This window comes from Prinia subflava, chromosome 12 (assembly GCF_021018805.1).
Source record: "Prinia subflava isolate CZ2003 ecotype Zambia chromosome 12, Cam_Psub_1.2, whole genome shotgun sequence".
Classification (NCBI taxonomy): Eukaryota; Metazoa; Chordata; class Aves; order Passeriformes; family Cisticolidae; genus Prinia; species Prinia subflava.
The window spans coordinates 14,629,046-14,651,895 of NC_086258.1; the positions used below are offsets into that span (position 1 = coordinate 14,629,046).

Consider the following 22,850-nt stretch of genomic DNA (forward strand, 5'->3'; position numbering starts at 1 on the left):
TTATAGGACACATCATCCTAGACAAATAAAGTAATGTGTTTGACATGGATTTGGTGGTGTTTCTAATGAAACATTGATAATGTTATAGGTTATAGTTCTTAGCTTTGCCAGGTCATATGTAATTGTGAATCAGGTTGATTAGGGAAATAATCCATACATAAATTTAATGCTGCTGATTAATCAACTCAAACCATTCTGTGATTCCATGAGAGCCTGTTTCAGTTGCCATTGGGCAGGTCAAGGTACTTCTCTGGATTTAGTAGTGGTAATGTTTTATAGTTAAATGGTGTTACAGAAAATAAATCACTTGTAATTAATCCCCACCTGCCATCAAGCATAAAGTTCACGAGGTTTGTGATCTCTGCTCAGTCCTTGTCCTCTTTGTATTTTATAAATTATTGCAAGAGTTGTTTTAAAATGGTCATATGTTGTAAGATATTAATAATGTGGGCTGTGCCAGCTTGATTTCCTTTTCTGTCTCCTCGAATTTGAAGCAATTATACTCAATCTCAATTTAGTTCATGCAGAAGTTAAATGGAGATTTAAAGTACAGTAAGAAGTTGGGCTTACCCAAAAGCCTCGAGCAAACCCCTGGACAGATGGGGTGAGAGCAGTTATTCCTCTACACCCAGATTTCTGTGTGGTGGTGGCAGAACTTTCCATCCTTATCCTGCTGGAAAGGAAATTATTGACTGTGAGCTACCAAAATGACCATGGCAGCTGCTGAATGTGAGTGCATCCAGTTCCCAGTGTGGGTATTGCTGGGAGGGTTCTGGAAGAGCAAGTGCAGGACTGGAAATCCTCTCACTCTAGGAATTGTTGTTCAGGAGGTGTGTTAGTGTGTGATGAGCCTGGTGACAGCAGTCCTGCTCCTGCTCCAGCCCTGCCTCACTGGGCTGTGACAGGGATTTGTTGCTCTGCTGCTGTGGGAACGTTTTAAGGAGGGACCTTCCAACCAAGAAGGGAAAGGTGAGAGCACTTGGTAACACCAGCAGAGAACATGGGATAAACGACTTTTCAGGCTCCCAGTGTTTTGTGTTTTGTGTCAGTTTTGGGCACAGAACTGGGGTTTGGGATGTCCTTACACTGGTGTCCTGTGCTTGTCTCTTCCCAGAGACAGGCAGAGAGAGGTCCCTGCTGGGTTTGTGCCCAGATTTCCCTGGATTGAGCAGGATAAGGGGAATGGGGCTGGGCTGCTGCTCTGGGTGGGGGATGTCTGGAGGAGTTGCTGCTTAGTCCCTGGGCTTCCCCTGAAAATAGAAACAAAGAAACTCGAGATGCACATGTAACCATTCCTCCTTCTGTCCCTCCCAGGCGCTACAGAGCTTTGATTCCCTGCCAGAACAGTCCTCTTGCCAAATCAAAACCCCCTCAGATTGTCTCAGGAAAATTCCATCAAGCCATGCTGTGCTCCATGCGAAGTCTTTCACATACCAAAAATGAGACATGGTAATTTTTAGGTAGACTCATGCTATGAGTAAATTTCTGTCCTCCAGTAAGAGCCTTTTGGGTCCCAGATACGGGATGTTTGCTATTTGGCTCCATGTCAAGGAATTCTTGATGCAGCATAGCCCATCCCATCCTGCTCCGTGGCTTTCCAGTGACACTAAATGAAGCTGCAGAGATGTGTGACAAGTACAGTGTGTCAGAATTACCTTGTTTCAAAACAGAAAATGCTTCTGTAGAAGCCACTGCTTCCTGTGGCAGGTCATGTATCTCTGTGTATGTGGAGTTTTAAGCTGGAAGGCAATTTTTACATTTCTTAATATAAATATGTATCAAATCCTCAGCCAGCTTGTCACACAAGGAGATGCCTTTGTGTGATATCATTACTTAAGCTTTTTGGGGCTTCTAAAACCCAGGAGCCAGTGAAAGCAGAACCTCATGAGCATTTTATTAATTTCTTTTACAGACTTATTATCTGTGAATACTGACTGGGAGCAACAAACATCTCAATTTCACCACATTAAAGGTACTAACATATTGTCTTTTTGATTTAAAAAGTAACTTTACTCTTGTGCAAGTACAAGCTTGGCAATATTTCTCCTGGGGAATGACATTCAGCACAGCTGTGGGACAGAGTGCCCAGGCACACCTAGTGTGTGCAGCCCTGCTCATTCTGCATTCCCTGCACCATCACTTGTAAATGCAACTGGGCATTTGTGTTTGCAGTTCTTGACTTGCTTTCAGTCAGTGTGTTCATATACTCAAATTATTATACTCTATTCTGTATGCTTTGTGTCAACATCCAGCTCTGCTGGAAGAATGGTGTAATTTTCAGAAATACCATGGGCATGGTTGAGGAGACAAAAACAATACAAATGGTATTAATGGTGTTGGTTTCTCTGACATCAAATGCATATGACACTTTAGGCAGAACTGTGAAAGCACAGTGAACATCCTGTGCAGATAAAGCTGTGGTATCATCTAATCTGTTCAAGGTGAAGGGTTCAAAGTGCAGTTGTTGTGTACCAAAGATGAAGCTGCCAATATTTTGCATTACAGTTACTACAGAGAATTCAGGGCACACTGCAGAAGGCGAAGCAACACTAACCTGTGGCTCTGAAAGCAGCTGGAGCAAATTCACAGCCAGTTAACATTCCCTAGGCTGCCTTCTGTGCTGAACCCCACCGAGGTGCCTGCTCGAGGTGCCCGGTGTTTGCTAAAGCACAGAGGCAGCTGCTGGGTCACGGTTCCACAGCCAGGTGTGCTCTGAGGGTGGATCCCGCTGCTCCCACATCCTGGACAGAGCCCCCAGAGCCTTATGGACACTGGGAGAGTGCTGCCCTCACCCTGAGATCCCTTTTCCTGTTGAATCTCCTCACGTAGCTGCTGCTGCTCCCGACCCAGCCGTCCCCCGGGCGCAGGCGCCCGCGCAGGGCCGGCAGCAGCTCGGCGGGCAGCTGCCAGCGCTTGTGGTAGATGTGCCCCATCACGATGTACCTGCTGCCTGCAACAACAAAAACAAACCAGACAGGGCTGCTGAGCCACGGGGAACCAAGGGGGGTCACTCAGGGCACCAGGGTTGGGAACAGACATGAAGCTGTGCCTGTGGAAACATCCTGGATGTGGGGCGTCCACAGCAGCACCCTGAGCTCCGCTGGGACCTGGGGGTGGTGCTGGCATGGAAATGTTGACTTGTTGTTGGGGAAAATGCTGCTATTTGATAAACTTGCACTTAAAGGGAAAACTGAACGACCTACAAAGACAGCAGCTTAAGCTCTTGCTTGTATTGTTTTAGGAATCCTGAAAACTTGTCATCATTTGGAACTGGACAGAATTGAGAAAGGGCTACGCTGGTACCTGATTTCTCCATGCAGTTGGTTCTCTTGTGAAAGTTTTGAGAAACTTGGATGGAAACAAAGGCCTCAACTTTGAGTAAATACTTTCCTTCCAAATTTTCCCAACAATCCAGGCTAAGCCTATTAAAGCAGGGCAGACTAAGGTTGCAGTGCATGCAGAGGAATAGCAGAATGGATTTAGCAGGAATGATTTACCAAGTTTGAAGTCTGGACACGGTTTACTGCAGTTGAAAGGATCCACAACCAGGATGTGAACTCGGAAGAAGGCAGCATCAGGAGTGACATACAGACGACTCATCTTGTACAATCCATCGCTGTCTACCAAGAGAGTGATGCCCTGGACTCCATTCCCCAGGCTTTCCAGGTTATAAACAATTCCATTCACTGCTGTTTTAAGGAAGAGGGAAAAACAGGATCAGATTTTATATTGTGGCAATTTTCAGGGTATGTGTGAAGGCTGTCATTTAAAGTGCTGAAAGGAAGTGTCAGCAGGAATCCTCTGGCTCAGGAGTGGGCAGTAGGAATTGCTTCAAATAATCACATTTGGTGAGGTCATTGCCTGATGTTTTACTGCTTTGCAAACCTTGTGCTTTACAGGTTTGAGATGTTTCTTGGTGAAGAAAGCAATGGGTTTAGTACAGTTTTCTATCCTGATATATAAAAAGTCAGCATATTTACCTAACAAAGTAAAATTTTCAAATTTAAAACTTCCCAATGAAGTACAAAGCCAAGCTGGCAATGAAACAATTTGGCGTTTGAAATAAAAGGCCCTTGTCATACCAAGACACAAGGGCACCAAGCAGGTTGGGTTGGGAGCCCAGACAATCCCCTCATGCTGTTCTCCCAGCTTCTGGCTCTGGTGAGTGCTGAGCTGAGGGCAGGAACAGGATAAAGCACCCGGTGTTACACCTGCCTCAGGGGGAGAGCTCTGGTGCAGTCATTTATTCTTTTATCTGCACTGTAAATGTGAAGAAAGGAGAAGCTCTCTCTGATCACTGCCATAGAACCTTGGCTCATCTGTTGCTCAGACTTTTTCCTACCTGTCCTTTCAATTTAGGAGCAGAGCTGTTGGTTGAGGGCTAAAACACAGAAGTTGGGTTGCTGTGAAGCCCACGTTGGACAGGAATGTGTGAGAGTGGTAAAAACCAAAGCAGGAGAGCATCTGTAGAAAGCACTTCCTGACTTCTCCATTTAGAGAAAACAGATGTCTCCTAACGTGTTTATGTTCTACAAATGGAAACATCTGTTACCACTGGGCTTGTATTTTTCTTATCTCTTAAAATACTGTGAGAAAAAGTTGGTATCTGTTTCACAACTCTGTAAGCACAAGGCAGCGTTTCAGTCAGAAAATGCTTGTCCTTAAACAGTCTGTACAAAAATACCAGGCTGTTTCCTGCCACCTTTAGTTACATCAATGTGAACACAAGGACTAAAGACACTGAATCCTAAGGAACTTCAAGAAGAATCCTCTCTAGAGAGAGAATCAGTCTTATTTCTGTTTGGTTCATCATTTTATTTTCATTTTGAAGTTCAATCCCCAAAATCAAACTTGCTCTAAATAGTAAGAGATAAATAACCCAGCTGCAATGTTTAAGCTGAGAGTATCTAAAACAACTGGTCTTTTCAGTTTAATTGGCCAGTTCCAAGGACACTGTTCCTCCAGAGGAATCAGATGTAAGGGCAGTACTAGCCCAAGGTAGGGAAAGGAAAATCTAAGTATGTTGATGAAGAGCTGTGATAGGTCCTTTTTGAATATTTGGTAATTATTTCACATACTTACCGTATCTTAATGACAGTATTTTCAAAGTAGAAGTGCAGTATCAGTGACAGGTGGACAGAAGGTGCTCTGTCCCTGCGGGTTGAGGGGACACCACCTACCAAACTCGCTGGCACAGAAAGCCTCCGCTTCGTCCCTCTCCTTGCTGCACTGGGTCAGACACGCCTTCTCCTTGTCTCCATCTACAACAGGAGCACAGCCTGAGGGCAGCACGGCCTGAGGGCAGCAGGGTCTGAGGGGCAGCAGGGTCTGAGGGGCAGCATGGCCTGAGGGCAGCACGGCCTGAGGGGCAGCAGGGTCTGAGGGCAGCACGGCCTGAGGGCAGCACAGCCTGAGGGCAGCAGGGTCTGAGGGGCAGCACGGCCTGAGGGCAGCACGGAGTGAGGGGCAGCAGGGTCTGAGGGCAGCACAGCCTGAGGGCAGCACGGCCTGAGGGCAGCACGGAGTGAGGGGCAGCAGGGTCTGAGGGCAGCACGGCCTGAGGGCAGCACGGCCTGAGGGGCAGCAGGGTCTGAGGGCAGCACGGCCTGAGGGCAGCACGGCCTGAGGGCAGCACGGAGTGAGGGGCAGCAGGGTCTGAGGGGCAACAGGGTCTGAGGGGCAGCAGGGTCTGAGGGGCAGCACAGCTTGAGGGGCAGCACGGCCTGAGGGCAGCAGGGTCTGAGGGCAGCACAGCCTGAAGGGCTCTCTCAGCCGCTGTGCCCCGGACTTCGGGAAGCCCTGGCCGCCCGTCCCTTACCTCTCCTCAGCACACCCAGGTACGCCGGGCTGGGCCGCCAGCGGTTCGTGACCCAGGCGGGCTCGGGGATCCCCGTGAGGGGGCCGCGCTCTTTGTGGGGGATTGCCTTCCCTGCTCGGTTAAAGCTGTGCAGCGCGTTGGGATCGTTTGCCTCCAGCGTTCCGAAGTCTGGAAAGGGCTGAGCTCCCAGCAGGGCTGTCACCCTTGTGCGGGCGGGCGGGCTGTGGAGAGCCCACACGCTGTTGGCGGCCTGGGCCGGGCGCTCCCAGCGCGGCCTGTTGGGCCCCCGGGCCGGGCCGCCCTGCGGCGGGACCCCTCCGTGCTGCCGGGGCTTCCGCAGCCCCGTGCTGTTCTCCAGCGAGGGCTCCGCGCGTTTCTTCTTGTGGGAGGGGAGGGAGGCGATGCCCGGGGCCATTCCCGGGAGCCGGCCTTCCCTGGGACTGCCGCTGGCACTGCCCCGCGCTGCCGCTTTCACCTGGACATCGGCGGCAGCTGCTGCGCTAAGAACGTCTTTGCTGAGAGCATGGTCGGGTTTCTGAACATAGGGCAGGGATCCTACAGGCGAAAAAAGAGAGAAAATCGGTGGTTTAAGTCTTTTATTCCAAATCCTTCTGAAAGATTTGAAGCTCTAAGTCATAAGTGAAGCCTTCAACAATAAGACTTAAAAAAAAACCTAATAAATAGCTCAATAGATGAAGCATAGGAGAGCTCCTTGTTCCTCTGGTCCTGTACAGGGGATGCAGCTGTGTGAGCAAAACAGGAGATTTGCATTTTTACTTTATTATTGTTACAAATTAAAAACAAACCCTTTTCTCAAACCCAGGAGTCTCCAGGGAGCATCTGAGGGAACAAGGTTCACGTTACCATTTGGGATGCTTGTTTAAAAGACCATGACAGCAGAACTATGTGGTTTTCCCATCCATGGGATGCTTGTTGTCAATGCCATCCAGACTCTTCAGCGGCTTTGGATGCTGCTGGAAAGGTCTTTATCCACAGTTTTGGGTCTCTGACTGAGCATACAGTAGCAGTAATTAGGCTGGTGCTGCTGACTAACAATTATTTCAAGGCTTTGCTTAATGTGAGAGGACAAGGGTTGAAAAAGAGAGGAAGCGTCTGGGAATCCAGGGAACAAAATAATTTAATAGCAATGTTCACACAAGCTGGGTAGTCACCTACACTTTCATTTACACCTTCATCTTGATCTCTTGAACCTCACAAAGCAAAATGACCAAAATGTTTAGCCTGGCAGGAGAGAAATTTCCCCTGGCAGTCCATTTTCCTTTTCCTTTAGCCCTTCCCTGCATGCCTGGAGTGAGCCAGCAGAGTTTTCACACAGCTCACCCACACACAGCCTCTGTCTGGTGTTCACGGCCGTGGTTATTCTGTGTAGGAGGCTGATCCCAACTCCTTGTGTGAAAAGAGAGATTTGACATACACAGATGAACAACATCCTGGTGTATCTGCTCTAACTGACTCAACTGCTGACCTTGCCACTTCTCCCCCTGTGCTCTCACCAGCTGCTGTCATGGGAAAGATTCCCTGATATTTGGGCTGGCCACACATAAAGTCAAAAGAATGTCCATGGAGAGAGGGGTGGAAGAAGTCCAAGCTGCTGAAAGCAGGAGGCAAGGGGGGTTTGGAGATGGTTCAGTGTGGAGCTGTGCCCTCTGAACAGGTGTCTCAGACTTGGGTGTGTAAATAAACTCTTCTACCACTTTATCATGCCTTCTCAGTCACGGATTGTATCGAGAAATAGTTCATTTTTCTCTACTCAATCTGTTCAGGACCTTGAGGTTCCTCCTCCTGTACCAGCATATTCCTGTCTAGTTGTTGCAGCCTAAGAAATATGACTGCAACATAACCAAATCCCAGTGGAACAAATGTAAATGCTATTTCTGTTCTGTCAGTGGGGCACTAAAACCCAAATAAATCCACTCAGGACAGCTTGCTGTAGGCACACAGGGCACACTGAACATATTAAAGTCAGTCAGACACCTGGAGTTACAGGTGAAGGGGGCTAAAAGAGAAAGGTCATATATAAAGTATAAAAATCCCAGATGCAGAAGCAAGTCCAACTTCACCTGCCACTGGTGGCTGGCAGGACAGAGCACGAGCTCCCTGCCTGCTTCTGCCAGGTGCTCTTAATTCTTCCCAATGCTGGCAAAATTAAATATTGCAACTTACATTCCCATCCCACGAACAGGTTGAAATGTCTCTTTCTTGAGCCCTTACTTGCTGAAAAGGCTACAGGCTGCCCGGGTTTGCAGGAATGTCTTCAGCCTCCCCTGACTCCCAAGGCAGACGTGCCCCAGCCCCGCTCCAAAGGTAACAGACTTACCAGAAGATGATCTAATGACAAAGCAGAGGAGCCAGAACACTTGGGTTGTCATTTTGAAGTTAAGTTTTTCCAGACTCAAAATGAACTGGAGTCTTTTATGCCCTTCCCCGGTTCATGCTAATGAGAGGCAGCCTGAGGGGAAACGGGAATCACTCGCTGGACAACCCACTGGAGCAAGACCAAGCTGCAGCCTCCACCAGCCCTGCCGGGGAGGAATGTGCTCCTTCCCATCGGGAACAACCCCCTGGCTGCAGCACCTGTGTGCTGGGAATAACACACCCACACGTGCTTTTGGCAGCAGATCTTTATTTTGGGGAGAGTCTTGCCCTCCTATGGCAATCTGTAGGGAAAAATCATAGGGAGCAAACCTGGTTTTCATGGCTATGGAAAAATTGGGAGATGCTGGAACACGCCAGACCCCTGGGATGCAGGGTCTGTAAAGGATGTGCATGACAATGGAACATATCTGGGGATTTCTGGCCGCCTCCAGTGATACAGCTGCTAATCTCCTCTTTTAGTTTCAGGAACCAGTTTACGTGGTTCTTTTCAGACTGAAAAAATGCAGTAGTGACTGTCCAGTCCAAGGGAAAGCTCTGCTGATCCCACACAGCTTTATTTTTAAATCTCTCTTTGCCATCATTAAGAACTCTGCAAATTTTCACAGACCAAGCCAACCCTGATTTGGATTACTGAAATAAGAAGGTTTACTTCTAAGTGACCTTATTGCTACACAAGATTTCCATTGTGACAGTTTAACTCACCAGCTGCTGCCGGGTGCTGTGGAAGCTGCTCATGACTTTAAGGGACAAACGAAAACTCCATAAAGGCACTGAAAGGCTCCTGAAACCCACCCTTGACAGAAAATCTAACCCTCAGCAATGCCTGTGGCATGGGATTCAGTGTTGCCTAATTTAAGCAGTTTGTTTTGTCCTGCCTTAATTAAGCTTTTCAATAGGATTCCCAAAAGCTCAGGGCTGCGTCTCCAGAAGCAATGGGTGAAGACACAGAAAATTCACCAGAATAGTGTGGAAAATAAATGACATTTCACCACATCTATTACTCAGGGAGTTACATTCCTACTGCAGCACTTAGTAATCCTTCTTTCCCCCTGTTATTTGAAACATTTTAATTCCAGAACTATCCCAAGATAACTATTACAGGAATAGGAATGTAAACTGAGGATGAGGAAGAGGAGGGCTCCTACATGGCTTTGGTGACCTGCAGGTGCCTGCAGCAAGCAGGAGAAGCTGGACTGTGAGTGCTAGCAGTGGGGAGGGAGGAGGATGGATGGATGGATGGATGGATGGATGGATGGATGGATGGATGGATGGATGGATGGATGGATGGATGGATGCACACACACACGAGTATCCCACAGACCTGTATTCCAAGGATTTTTCTGTTGAATTAGCTAGTGGTGCAATTCAACCCTCATTCACGTACAGCTGTCTGCACTGTTCCCCCGACTCTTTACCAGCACAGGATCTCCATTAAGAGCACAGTAGTGGTGTTTGGAGTATTCCCAGCAGACCCGGGATGCTCGAGCAGCAGAGATGGAAAAGCTTTCCCAGCAGGCCTGGGCAAAACAGGGACCGACAGCGCTGGCCACGTCCGGACCCGGGCGTTCCCCGGCTGCTGCTCTCGCGGAGATCCGAGAGGGGAGCTGGACCCACCCGCAGGACCCCGCGGATGGGGGCGGCCCCAGACCGGACGCGGTGCCGGGGGAGCGAAGGGCCCGGGGCCGGGCCGGGCCGGGGCGGCTGCGGGTAAAAGAATAGGGGTGACGGTCACTCTGTGGAGCCACCCGCGGCAGCGCCACAAAAGAAATGCGGCGCGACCCAGATGGGACTCGAACCCACAATCCCCAGCTCCGGAGGCTGATGCCTTATCCATTAGGCCACTGGGTCACCCACCAGGGCTTGCGCGCACCGCCTGCTAAGACCCCGCCCGGCCGGAACCGGCCCCGCCCCCCCGGGCTGTCACGTTCTCCCCGCTCGCAGCGGGCAGGCCACGCCCCTCCCTCCTCGTACGTTATTCATTGGTCACGGTGTCCCCAGGCCACGCCCCTCCATCCTCGTACGTTATTCATTGGTCACGGTGTCCCCAGGCCCCGCCCCTCGGCGCGTGCCGCGGCCCCGCCCGCGCCTCACAGCGGGTTCCCGCCAGTCGGTGCCGCCGCGTCTCTGCGAGACCCGCCCGGGGCCGCCCCACTGTCCCAGGGACCCCCGGCCACCGCCGCCCTCCTCTGCCCCATAACCTCACCCGCAGCTTGGCCGCTGTCGTGCCCCGACTGCCCAGTCTCCCTCTACCTCTCTGTCGCTTCGCTGTGTTGGTAAGAACCTTCGGAGCTGTCACCTCCCTCACAGCCCACACCGCCTGCAGCACCTCGCACACACCCCCACAGGCACTGCCAGCCCTCTCCCTGCCCTCAAAACCCATCCCTGCGCCCAGATTTCATTGCTGCAGACCATGCACTGCCAGCGATTCACGACCCAATGGGATCTCTTCGAGCTAACCCTCCGATTCTTCAGGAGAGCAGGTGTTTTATCTCCATTTCTGCTTTTGAACTGCCTTTTTTTCTGTCAAACTCCTCTTGTTTAATATCTCCATTTGTTAGTAATGTGCTTTCTCTTCTCTTGGCTTCCCTGCTTTTGTTTTTTGTGGGTGTTGTTTACAAAGCTCAGTACTGTAAGGCCCAAAACCAGCTATGTGAGATGTCACTGGTAATTCCTCCTCCTCAGCAAACATCCTTCACACCTGTGTACTCCTACAGATTGGTATAAGGGGTTAAATGTGATGGCTTAGCACACAAACACATTGATGTGCATACCTGACACTTCTCTGTGTTGTACCTTAGAGGTGTCTCAAAATGTCACAGTTGTTGTCAGAGACGTGTTTTTCCCTTCAAATTTATGGTTTGAGTTATATCTCCTGTGAAAATCAGTGGTTTTTTGTATTCCATCCCTCATGAGCAGGCCAAACCTATTGGAAACAATCCCATCCCTTTCCAGGCCATGCCACAGGGACAGGAATCCTTTTCTTTTGTTAATTCTGTATGATTTAGTTTTTATCTGCCCTCATGGCTGTAGAACTGATTTCAACTGCAACCTCACATCCCCTTTGCTTTGCATTTCTGTGCACCACATTTCCAGGAGACAGTAAGAGAGGTGTGGAGCCATGGGATGATGGAATCACGAAATAGTTTGGGTTGGAAGGGACCTTAAAGCTGATCCACTTCCACACCTTCCACTACCCCAGGTTGCTTAGGGCCCCATCCAACCTGGCCTTGTACACTTCCAGGGATCCAGGGGCAACCACAGCTGCTCTGAGCACCCTGTGCCAGGGCTTCACCACCCTGACAGGAAAGAATCTTTTCCCAGTATCCCATCTAAACCCACTCTCTTTCGTTTTGGAGCCATTCCCCCTCGTCCTGTCACTACACGCCCTTGTCCCAGGGAAAGCCTGCGGTGCCCTGCTGGTTACTGCGGCAGAATCTGCGCTCTCCATGAAGGGATGGGTGTTTCTGCCCCAAGCCGCTCAGAGCGAGACCCCTCCGGGGATACAATTCCCGCACTCCGATCCTCCAGTCCCGTCCCGGGATATCCCCGGCCCCGGCCCCGTGCACTACAGCTCCCGGCGTGCCCCGCGCGGGTAGTGCCAACAAGCCTCTGTGGGGCGGCGCGGGGCACGCCGGGAGCTGTAGTACCGGGCCTTGTGAAGACGTCACGTCCGACCGGCGTTTCCGAGAGGGCGTGGCCCGTCATCGCGAGCCGGGCTGCTTTCAAACCGACCAATCAGGAGGCTGCTTTGGCTCGAACTGGCCAATGGCAGGGCGCGGCCGCGGGAAATTTAAATGCCGCGTGGGGCGGCCGTGGGCAGTGGCAGCGTGCGGCAGCAGCGGAGCGACCGGAGGTGTTCCCGGCCGAGGTGCGGGGCTGGGAGCCGGGCCTGGGGCGTCGGGGACGCGGGCCTTGCGCTGCCCTTTTGGAAAGGGCTGTGCTCTTTCTGCAGTCACTGCCGGGGCCTCTCTTTGGAGCCTCCCGTGTCTCCGCTGGGGCTGAAAGGGCTGCTGTATCCCAGCGCGGGTTGTCGCTCCGGCGGGGCTGTGGCCGGAGTGAAGCCAGTTCTTATGCAGTGGGTCACGCTGCGGGTGGTCGAGGTGCAGGGGTTTTCTTCGTTACCCGTACAGCCGTTTTTATGTGCTGCTGGCTGCACCCGCTCGGCAAACGCCCCCCGGGTTCCTCCCCAGTGCGAGAGCTCGCTGTTCTCGTCCTAAAAGGTCGGGGTGGGTCTCAGTGGGATCCTGTGCAGCACAGGTACGTGACAATGAAAATAGTGTTTAACAGCCTGTGTGTGTTGACTGGGGAGAGGAAAATCTATTTTGTTCCTGAAAATAATAACTAATAATATTTGGTTTAAAGTGTCTTAAAATCGTATGACTGTGTCTTCTGCTTTTGTGTTGATGCTAGAACTTGTAACCTCTGGCTCTTTCAAGAGAGCGCTGTTGATCGAGTTAGATGTTGTTATAGTATTAATACAAACAAGTGTCTCTCATTCTTGAGTATGGATCCAATTTTTAGAATTTACCTTTCATGGAGTAAATTTACTGTTTCTTTGCTCTGTTTTCAGCCTTGTTATTATCTGTCCCGCTCAAAAATATAACAAGCAAGATGTCTACTAATGAGAATGCCAGTACACCATCAGCTCGATTGAACAGATTCAAGAACAAAGGAAAGGACAGCACAGTGAGTACTCTTGGTGCAATTAGTACTTTGGCCAGCCATTGTCTCTTTAAATCTAAGTTTTGAAAGCCGAGAGCTTACTCTGACTGTTTTTATCCTCCAGGAAATGAGAAGGCGGCGCATTGAGGTCAATGTGGAGCTGAGAAAAGCTAAAAAAGATGAACAGATGCTTAAAAGAAGAAATGTGAGCACTTTACCAGATGATGCTACTTCTCCCCTTCAGGAAAACAGAGGCAACCAGGTGAGTGGGCTCTTGGAATAGAATAGACATTATATTGTCTATTCTATAATAGAATAGTAGAATGGGAGGGTCTTACAGTCTTATGTCCTGGAGCCAGGCCAGCACAAATCCCTTCTTGAGGGCAGGACAGCACTACTGCATTTGCATTAACAACTCGGGCCTGTATTAATCCCCTCTGATGGGCAGCACCCTTACACACAGCTGGCTGCATACTAGTCAAATTTTAATTTGACTAGTATGAAGCACTTAGTTAAAAAGCTTGCAGCAGTTCAGATAACTGTAGATGAATCTGCAGTTAATGAGGTTTTGAAATATCACGTGGTGGTGGTACTAAGGGAAGTGGCTGTGAATTGGGGCCTGTTCATGGTGTTGTGTAAGAGCTCCCTGTGGTCAGGAATACAGATTCTCCCAGTGAAGCACTCATGTAATGTTTTCTTTTACAGGTTTTGGCACACTGGTCAGTTGAAGAAATAGTCAAAGGAGTTAATAGTAATAATATGGAGCTTCAGCTACAGGCTACTCAAGCTGCCAGGTAAGCAGTTCAGAGGAAACCAACTCAGCTGTGCAAGCCTATAACTGGGCAAGGTCAGAGAACTGGCTTACGAGCCTAAGAGGCTGCTGATGCCTTTCTTATTAGGCAGTATTTCAACAAAAACCATCTTAATGCAATGTTAATGTACCCATAACTGAGGCATAATTTTACTGAAACCATGTGACTTTTGAATATTTAAAATGCCTGCATATTTTAGTAGGAAGAAGTATGTTGCTCTAGTGTTGACAAATTTAACAGTAGTCACCTTCGATTTGAAAGAGTAATAATAGTAAACCCTTTGTTATATCAAAGTAAGGTACCTTTTTTTAACTCTGTTAACACTTAGGTCTGATGTGTATGAGTGTGGCAATCCACCTTAGAATAATGTGAACAGTAAGATGACGGGTTTGAAGTCTGCCAAGTTTTTCTCCTTCCTAATCTAAAATATCCTTTAATAAGCTTGCATATTTCTGCAGTGCTGCTTCTTCAGCCATTAACCTCTCTATGCTCAGAAGCCTCTAGCAGTTCAGATGTGTTATGACTCCTGCAGGTCTGCTTTACTTCAGAGTGTGAAAAGAGCCTCTCACATAGTGAAAACATGCCAAGCCCAATGTTAACTGAGGCCTAGGAAGCCAGTGTTCAGCTTGTCTGATTTTCATGCTGTGTTGTGTCACCTTCTCTGAATGTTAAAACAATGCTAAACTTTTTTTTTATATGGTGCTTTTAAGACTTAAATTGTTGTTCAGATGTCTGCAGGCAAAAATAGTGTAAAAATAATGCTTCTTGTTTGCATTCCTCTTTAGGAAACTCCTCTCAAGAGAGAAGCAACCCCCAATAGACAACATAATCCGGGCTGGTTTGATCCCGAAGTTCGTCTCGTTCCTGGGCAGAGCAGACTGCAGCCCCATCCAGTTTGAATCTGCCTGGGCACTCACCAACATTGCCTCTGGCACGTCTGAGCAAACCAGGGCAGTGGTGGACGGAGGGGCAATCCCAGCCTTCATTTCCCTGCTGGCCTCCCCACACACTCACATCAGTGAGCAGGCTGTGTGGGCCCTGGGGAACATTGCAGGTATGTCCCTGTGCTGCACAGCTCCAATTCAGACCCGTGCCCGTGTGTGAGGTGGGAGGACAGCACTGCTGCTGTGCCGTGCCCTGTGCTGAGCTGCTGGGAGCTCTGCCCCAATGGCTTTCCAGTCATGGCATGCCCTGCATTGCAGCTTTGTCTTCAGACCTCACACAATGCCTGGCACGACCTGTGGGTTGTATTGTGGGCACTGCTTCCAGATTTCACCTCAGCTTTGATGGGTCTCTGATCATGCTAAAACACAAACATTTTTCAGACATTTCTGTGTTCTTGTAACTCAGCAATGAGCTCTGCTCTGGGTGTAGACTAAAAGGGAGAAGGCAGGAAGCAGTGACTGAAATATTTATGTATTTGATGGGCAATATTCCTTGCTTTGAAATAAGCTTGCTGATGGGAAGGTACTGATATACTGAAGTTTCTCATGCTTCTTTCAGGATTACTTCATCTGCCAGTGTTAAATCCAGTCTATAAAAATTGGTCAAAATAAATAATATAGTTAAATTTTGTACCTGCTGTATTAGGGTTTCCAGTGGCTGTGCCTTAGAGAACAGTTAATCTTCACAAAAATATTATCTTGTATAAAAGCCTTGCTTGATTGGGGTTTTCTTAAAGTTTGTTCTTACAATTATAAAGTATTTATTATACCTTGCAATAGAATTCCTAGTCAAACTCTGACATGCCATCAGCATTGCTCTGTAGCACCCAATCACGCAGCTGGTGATCATAATGCACTTCAAGTCCCATATTATGGGGGAAGCTCTGTTCTAGTGTAGGGCTCAGATTTATCTCCAAAGAAACATGCACGACCCTGCATGGTTATGAACTCTTAGGAAAACCTGTATAGAAAACACTTTACCTCTCCTTCCAACACAAAAGGTGAAGCTCAGTGGCTTGCTTGAACATGCTTGTCATGTGACTGAAGCATGGCAGTAGTCCTTTTGTCCTCCTGATTCTTCTTAATTTATCCAACCCTTCTTAGGGAGTAGAAGAATTAATCCTTTAACACACAGTGGTTCTGTGTACACATGTCCCTTTAATTCTGGTCTTCACCTGGCTTTTTATCTTGTTTTTTTTCCAGGGGATGGTTCTGCCTACAGAGACCTGGTTATTAAATATGGTGCAATCGAGCCACTGCTGAGTCTCCTTGCTGTTCCTGACCTGTCTTCCCTGGCTGTAAGTGTTCAGAATGATTCAAGTTTCAATTACCGAGTAGAACCCAGCTAAACTATCACTAACCATTTGTTTCAACCCCTGCAGTCTGGGTATTTACGCAATGTTACCTGGACCCTCTCAAACCTGTGTCGCAACAAGAATCCTGCGCCTCCCATTGAGGCCATCCAGCAGATCCTTCCAACCCTTGTCCGGCTCCTGCACCACGATGACCCCGAGGTGTTGGCAGACACATGCTGGGCCATTTCCTACCTCACAGACGGTTCCAATGACAGGATAGAAGTTGTTGTGAAAACTGGATTGGTGCCACAGCTTGTGAGACTCCTGGGATGCAGCGAACTGCCAATTATGGTAAGTGATTGGATGTTGCTTGATTTGAATCGTGGCTAGAACTGCACTTTGGAAGAGTAGTGTCCATGGAACTGAATGGTTCTTTTCATACATGAGTCATGTGCCTGTTCCAATTTCTGTGGAGTGAGACACTAGTTTCTGTCCTGCCTGGGTGCTGTCCCACACAAGACAGACTGCTGCTGGTGATGACTATCAAGCTGCTTTATATAATCATTGGATTTACCTCACGGGCCAGCACAACAGCCGACATTCACTAAAGCTTGCCTTTGAATTGCTGTTGCAGATCCAAATTCTAGGGACAGTGTTCATAAGTGTGCTCTGTGCACACTATAATTAGAGCATAATAAAACTGCATTAGTATTTAGCAGGTAGTTTCCCTAAGCTCTGTCATGGGTGGGTGTTTGCAGACTGGCCTTGGAAGGTGTGCTGTCTCTGCATGCAGACATTTAGTGTCTGCCTGTGGAATGCTAACGAGGAGGCCAAACCCCATTGTACAATTGTATATTGCAGGTCATGCTGTTAACTGGGAAGGTTAGAGTGGATACCCATCAAGTATAGCTGTGTTTGCTGTAATCTAACCTGGTTTTGAACAATTTTCCTGAGTATTCCACTCCATCTTTGTTTCAGACTCCTTCACTAAGAGCCATAGGAAATATTGTCACTGGTACTGATGAGCAGACACAGATTGTTATTGACTCAGGAGCTCTGGCTGTCTTTCCAAGTCTCCTTTCTCATCATAAAAACAACATCCAGAAAGAAGCAGCCTGGACAATGTCCAACATCACTGCTGGGCGTCAGGATCAGATCCAGCGAGTTGTAGACCACGGCCTTGTGCCTTATCTCATTGGTATTCTGAGGAAGGTAAACAAAGCCTATATTTACTAAGTTGAGCCTTTTCCTATTACTTCTCTGTGTTCAAACACTCTGCTTTTACCTTTGCAGGGTGATTTCAAATCTCAGAAGGAAGCTGTGTGGGCTGTGACAAACTACACGAGTGGTGGAACAATTGACCAGATCGTGTACCTTGTTCAGGCTGGTGTTCTTGAACCCCTACTAAATCTTCTCTCAACTAAAGACAGCAAAACTGTGCTCGTTATCCTGGATGCAGTTTCCAACATCTTCTTGGTATGTGGATGCAGTATATTGATTATTGTCTATGTTGTTGCTAAGGGCTCTCCAGTAGCTGCTGCCATATATCTTTCCAGAGGTTAGTCCACACTTTTCTGTTGCAGGCTGCTGAGAAGATTAATGAGACTGAAAAGCTTTGCCTCATGATTGAGGAGTGTGGGGGTCTAGATAAAATTGAAGCTCTCCAGTCACATGAAAATGAACAAGTGTACAGAGCCTCATCCACCATCATTGAGAAGTATTTCTCAGCAGAAGTAAGTGGCTTCAGGGGTCTTTTCCACTGTTATTTTCTGTTCCAGACTACTAGATTCAAATGCTACTGCTATTTTAACATTCTTCTTTTCTTCTAGGAGGAGGAAGACCAAAATGTTGTACCAGACTCTACTGCTGACAGCTACACTTTCCAAATCCAGGACAGTACCCCAAATTCTTTCAACTTCTAGGTCTTGCATGTACTGCAACGACCTACAAGTGGTTTAGCACACACTGCCACCTCTTTGTCTTAATAGTTCCTCTTGCCTTTACTGGTTTTTCTGTGTCCTGTAGCACTTTGTCCAACTGAAACATACTTGAACAGTTCAAACTCTCTATGTGTCTATGAATTTCTAAATGTAAACCTCATTCTTTGAGATATACTTGTAAATATTTCCTGTTCCTGTCCTTGTCTGGGGAAAGAATGCACATGAGAAACTCAGGCCTCACAAAGCATTGAGCCACTGCTCTGCAGGCCTCCTGATAACCTCATACCTTCTACATGACCTGTTGCAGTAATAAAGTTGCACTCAACAGGCTTTTAAGGAAGAATTACTTGAAGTTCAATAAAGTGTTATCAGTACATCAAATTGAACTGTGTCACTTGCTCTCTTAAAAGCTGACTGATGGGGTAAGTAAACTTAGTCAAAAATAGATGATGGCATGAATGCAGGTCTAAACCATGAGAGATTCAATACTGAAAATAGATTTAAAACAGCTTGGTCACCCCAAGCTCTGATTTATGCATACAGCAGTCTTCTGTTACAGGACCAGGGAACTGCTGCTTCTCTCCAGGTATTTCCTATAGAAATCTGATTCATCTTACCCTGTGCATGACTGAGCTAAACTAGTTTCAGCCTCTTTGAGAAATATTTAAGGACTAGTAGTGCTACTTAACTGTAAGTATTAGTTTGAAGGAGAGGTAAGTACAACAGTTAACCAGTTCTATACATGTTCAGGTACCCTTAGGGTAGAGCATAGGAAATGTTTTGAAGCAGTTGCCTGCCCTAGAGAGCAAAAATGAAGGCTTTGTCTTGGAATCAGCTGTCCCTTTATTTCTAAAGTCATTACTTACAGGAACACATTTTGTCCCTCAAGGGGGTTGTGCAGGGTGGGATTGGAGGGAGATGAGTATTGAGTGGAGAGGAAGAACTGTAGTTCTATTTTTCAGCTTTTTGGAAAAACGTGCATTGAGCTGTTTAACTTGAACCTCCCAGGAGTCAGATGTGCTGGAATAACCACATTGTCTCAGCTCACTGAGTGTCTAGCTCCAATGATGGTGCAGCAGAGGTCAGAGTTCAGGGCTAGGTGTCTCAAAAACAGACTTAATTGGACCACCACAGCATGTCACTTTTATTAATAAAAGGTAAGGGGGGAAATTCTGATATATAGGCAATTCTCCTGGAGTTCCCATTGGCTTTGCTTCCACCTTTATTGGGTGGAGGGGAATAAAAAACAAATACAAAACAAAAAAACTCCTTTATTCTGCTATGTGAACCTGTTAGAAGAATCTGGTTTTGTCTCCTGTATTAGTCACCTTTTGTGTGCTTCCAAGTTTATTTTGAAGGTGCAGATGCATAGAAAAGTGGGTTTGGGTGTAACTCTTTGGCAATCCAGGAAGGTCACGTGTGCTTCATGAAGAATTCACTCTTGTGTGCTGCTAACAAAGATCTCTTTAAATGGGTTATTGCTAATTTAGATGATGTCACTCTTGTTTTCATTAGTGTGGGGCAGGTCTGCTACTCCCTGTCCCACACTTGCTGGCAAATGATTCCCTGCCTGACTGGAGGCTGGTGATCCATCCATGGCACCTCTCTGGAGCTCGGGTATTGCTGCATTGTGACAAAGTTACAAAGGGCAGCAGATAATTTATCTGTACCTACAGTGCTATACATCTTGTTAGCAACAATACTGCTTTGTCAGAGCAATCTGAGACACTGCAATAATGATTGTCCTGCTGGGCTATTGGAGCTGTGGCAGTTCCTGCATCCATCAGAACGTGGTCCTGGTGACACTTTGCTGTCACTGATGTAGCAGCAGATTTACCTGTCACAAAGGAGACTGGCCTGTAAAAACCTCACTGTCCTGAACTGATTCATGATGACCTGCATACTTTGGCCTGTACCACTTTAAGTGTTTTTCTTTAACTCCAAAAAAGCTGTAGCATGTCCTAAGCCTTACTGTGGGTGTCCCTGAAGAGGCTGAACTGTGCCTGTGGGGTGTTCCCAGCTCTGCCTGCCCTGGACTGCACGGTGGGGCTGCAGGTGCCACCCGGGGCCTATGGAAGCAGCCGTGGGCAGTGCCAAAGTGACAGCAGTGCCAAAGTGACAGCAGTGCCCCCACAGCTCCCCTTGGACCAGAATCTGGTATTGCCATACCCTGAGCACAGCGGACAGGACCACCTGCCTTGCAGTGCTGGAGCCTTTACTCTTCTAGGGGGAAAAGCAACCAAACAGGGCATTTCTGTACCTGCAGTGAAGCCTCCTGTGTCCTTTGCTCTCTCAAACTTCCACCCTTGACCTAAAAGCATCAGTTAGAAAATCCTGATTTCCTGTGCGACTGTAGAGAACTGAAAGAATTAACCTGTATAGAAGCAATTGTACGAGATCAGCTTTAATGCCCGAGTCGTTCCCTCCCCCCAGTTGCTGTCTGAGGGTTTGTAGGGGCAGAGCCGTAAGGACCTGGTCTCGGAATCGCGGATTTTGTGCCGCTGTAGAGCAGGCAGGGGCCGGCAGAGGGCGGTGCCGGAGGCGGGATAATCCCGCCGGGAACACTCAGGTGGGATCTGCTCCATTTTCCAAACAAAAAACACCGAGCTGTGGCTTCAGGGCACTCTGTGGTTACACAGAACATCTATGTGCTAACTCCCAAGTGTTCAACCAGGTTAAATGTCGAATATAAGATACAGCCTTTTAAAAGCCCCTTTAAAATCAAGGTACTGTTACTTCAAAACACAATTCCTTTAATTGGTCTTTAGCATATGCAAGTAGTTTGGATTTTGTGTCTCTGTATATAGTAAATGCAGAGCACTTGTTCAACAGTGTTATCTCTTTTTGTCTGAATTACTTATTTCAGATTTATCTAATATATTTGGTTAATAGAACACTGCAAAATCTTTAGATGTCTGACAGTGGCTCAGTGGCTATAATCTCAGTGGCTTAATTATTAACTTTCTGAGGCCTGAGACTTTGTTTTTATCCAAGAAAAATGTGTTCAGCCTATCCACCAGTGAGCCTTGTTGGCAGCATGTATTTCCACAAGCAACAATCAACAATGATTATGAGTAAGTGACTGGGGTGAGTCACTCCTTATTCTAAGAAAATGCAAACTATTTCTGAGGTTAGGATCACAGTCACCCATGAGGCTGCGTCTCTAGCTTCAAAAAAGTGGTAGGAGCAAAAAGGAAGAGGAGAATTATTATTGCTCCTGGTTTTTAGTTTGTTGGGTTTGGGTTTTAGGGGGGGGATTTTTTTTTTTTTTGTGCATGGCCCAGTCAGATTTATGAACTCGTCCTCCTTATTTGTCAAATGCCTCATTCAGGACAAGGGCTGGAATCAATGTCTGGTGGCCTGTGTGTCAGTCTGCCAACTCCTCTGTGCTGAGAGCAACAATAACAGACCCCTGCTGACATCAACTGGCTTGGAATGCAGTTGCTGCTCATGCTATTTTATCTGTGGAGTGATGGCAAGATTGCAGTCTGAGATCTCAGCAAACGTAACTGCCTCTGAAACCCTGATGGCAGCAGATGCTGCCTGCCCGATTGTTCCATTTGCTGTTCCCCAAGGTGCCAGGCTCTGGAAGGAGAGCTGGGACTCTGCAGTTCAGTAGCACATCTGTTCACTTTCCCCTGCAGGAAAAACAGCTTAAACTGTGGGAAGGATAGAAATGTTTAAATCAGTAGAAACCTATTTTTTCTTTTCCTGTGAATTAGACTGAAATACTCTCTTAAGCAAAGCTGCTTCCTGCAACTCTATCCAGAACGATTTAAATTGCACAGAACCACAGTGGTGTATCAGCAGCAAGAAGCAGCTGTAGTTCTGCAGGAAAAGGAATTTGCTACCCAACGATACTTTACAGATCTCTTCTGTTTCTAAATCTATTTTACAGCAGAGCAAACTGAGACACGAGAAAGTTATCCACAGACATCCAGAAAGTTGCTGGCAGAGTTCACCTGGAGCCTGGGAATCCTGCTGTCTGTCTCTGTAGTTAACCCATGGTACCTCTGGTCACAGTCAGCCTTTTGCTGAGTATGGCATTATCCCAGGAGTATTGAAGCTCTGTTGTTATAAGGTATGATGTAGATTTAAGTACAGGTCTAAACTTTGGAAAGCGTGTAAATCAGGGAAAAGGCACTGTTAGTCAAAACAGAAGTAATTAATGAAGGTTAATTATGTTTAATTATATTTGACCCATAGAGGAAAATGTAAGGACTTACACTTAAAACCTAACAGGAAACACATTAACCCTTTGGCCTTCAGAGGAATATTAATAAAAAAGGCTATGAGGGAATCAGGGGACCCCCTCCTTAGGCTGGGAGGGGTACACCCCCTGAAACTGGAAATTTCAGGAAAAACCATTCACAAGAACGCTCCAAGTGTGCACAGTTGTCTGTTGTGTTTGTAAAGCACTTCCTTCTCCCTGATCCAGGGAATGGCACTGACACGAGGCAGGCAGAAACTCAACCTGTGGACAGCTGAGGGAGAATTGATTTGCTGTGAGTTTCGTAGCGCTTCCTATGGATTAAGGGTCACTGGATTCCAGTCCCGTTCCTGAGTGCAGAGCACTGTCTGTCTCAGGCTGGCTCCAGGAAATGGACGCTCTTCTGCAGAAGCCAGAGGATTTCGTGGAAGAGCCGTGGCCCCTTTCCAGGCTGCAGTTCACCCACTGCCCTGGGGAGTGTCATTAGTGGGAGGGAAGTGAAGTTGGGATTTAAAGGGACGAGGAGGGGAGAGAAAAAATAAAGCAGGATGGAGAAAAATCCCGTTAGTTCTCACCAAGCACAACTTGCTTGACCACATTAAAATATTGTGCTGATCATTTGAATAAAACAATGGGCCAGCTCCAGAAGTGATGTGTAAATCATGTGTCAGGAACAGAGTTTCAATTGACTGACACACTGAAAGCAAAATCAATGGCACTGACTTCACTGTGGGGGAGTTTGGATCACAACTAGGAGCTCAACAAAAGAGGC

General features: G+C 47.6%; 2 protein-coding genes and 1 non-coding gene across 5 annotated transcripts; 1 reads left to right on the top strand and 2 right to left on the bottom strand.

The window, feature by feature from the left end:
• Positions 1-1,508: 1,508 nt before the first annotated feature.
• On the bottom strand, positions 1,509-10,022 carry C12H17orf58 (chromosome 12 C17orf58 homolog). Of its 2 annotated transcripts, none has more exons than XM_063409083.1 (5): positions 9,537-10,022; positions 5,819-6,373; positions 5,181-5,261; positions 3,498-3,689; positions 1,509-2,950 (listed from the first exon to the last, which is right to left on the bottom strand). In XM_063409083.1, exons 2-5 carry the CDS (start codon positions 6,231-6,233, stop codon positions 2,763-2,765), a joined length of 876 nt encoding a protein of 291 aa, XP_063265153.1. In that variant the 5' UTR covers positions 6,234-6,373; positions 9,537-10,022; the 3' UTR covers positions 1,509-2,762. The 2 variants fall into 2 exon arrangements, with proteins under 2 accessions (XP_063265153.1, XP_063265152.1); XM_063409082.1 differs by lacking the exon at positions 9,537-10,022 and adding an exon at positions 8,157-8,336.
• On the bottom strand, positions 9,991-10,063 carry TRNAR-CCG (transfer RNA arginine (anticodon CCG)). Its single transcript has one exon. It is a non-coding gene; the product is annotated as a tRNA-Arg (tRNA).
• Positions 10,064-11,989: 1,926 nt separating this feature from the next.
• Positions 11,990-18,237, top strand: KPNA2 (karyopherin subunit alpha 2). Of its 2 annotated transcripts, none has more exons than XM_063409078.1 (11): positions 11,990-12,083; positions 12,786-12,901; positions 13,002-13,139; positions 13,583-13,671; positions 14,475-14,743; positions 15,837-15,931; positions 16,016-16,279; positions 16,907-17,140; positions 17,222-17,404; positions 17,512-17,661; positions 17,758-18,237. In XM_063409078.1, exons 2-11 carry the CDS (start codon positions 12,827-12,829, stop codon positions 17,848-17,850), a joined length of 1,590 nt encoding a protein of 529 aa, XP_063265148.1. In that variant the 5' UTR covers positions 11,990-12,083; positions 12,786-12,826; the 3' UTR covers positions 17,851-18,237. The 2 variants fall into 2 exon arrangements, with proteins under 2 accessions (XP_063265148.1, XP_063265149.1); XM_063409079.1 differs by lacking the exon at positions 11,990-12,083 and adding an exon at positions 12,115-12,472.
• Positions 18,238-22,850: the final 4,613 nt, after the last annotated feature.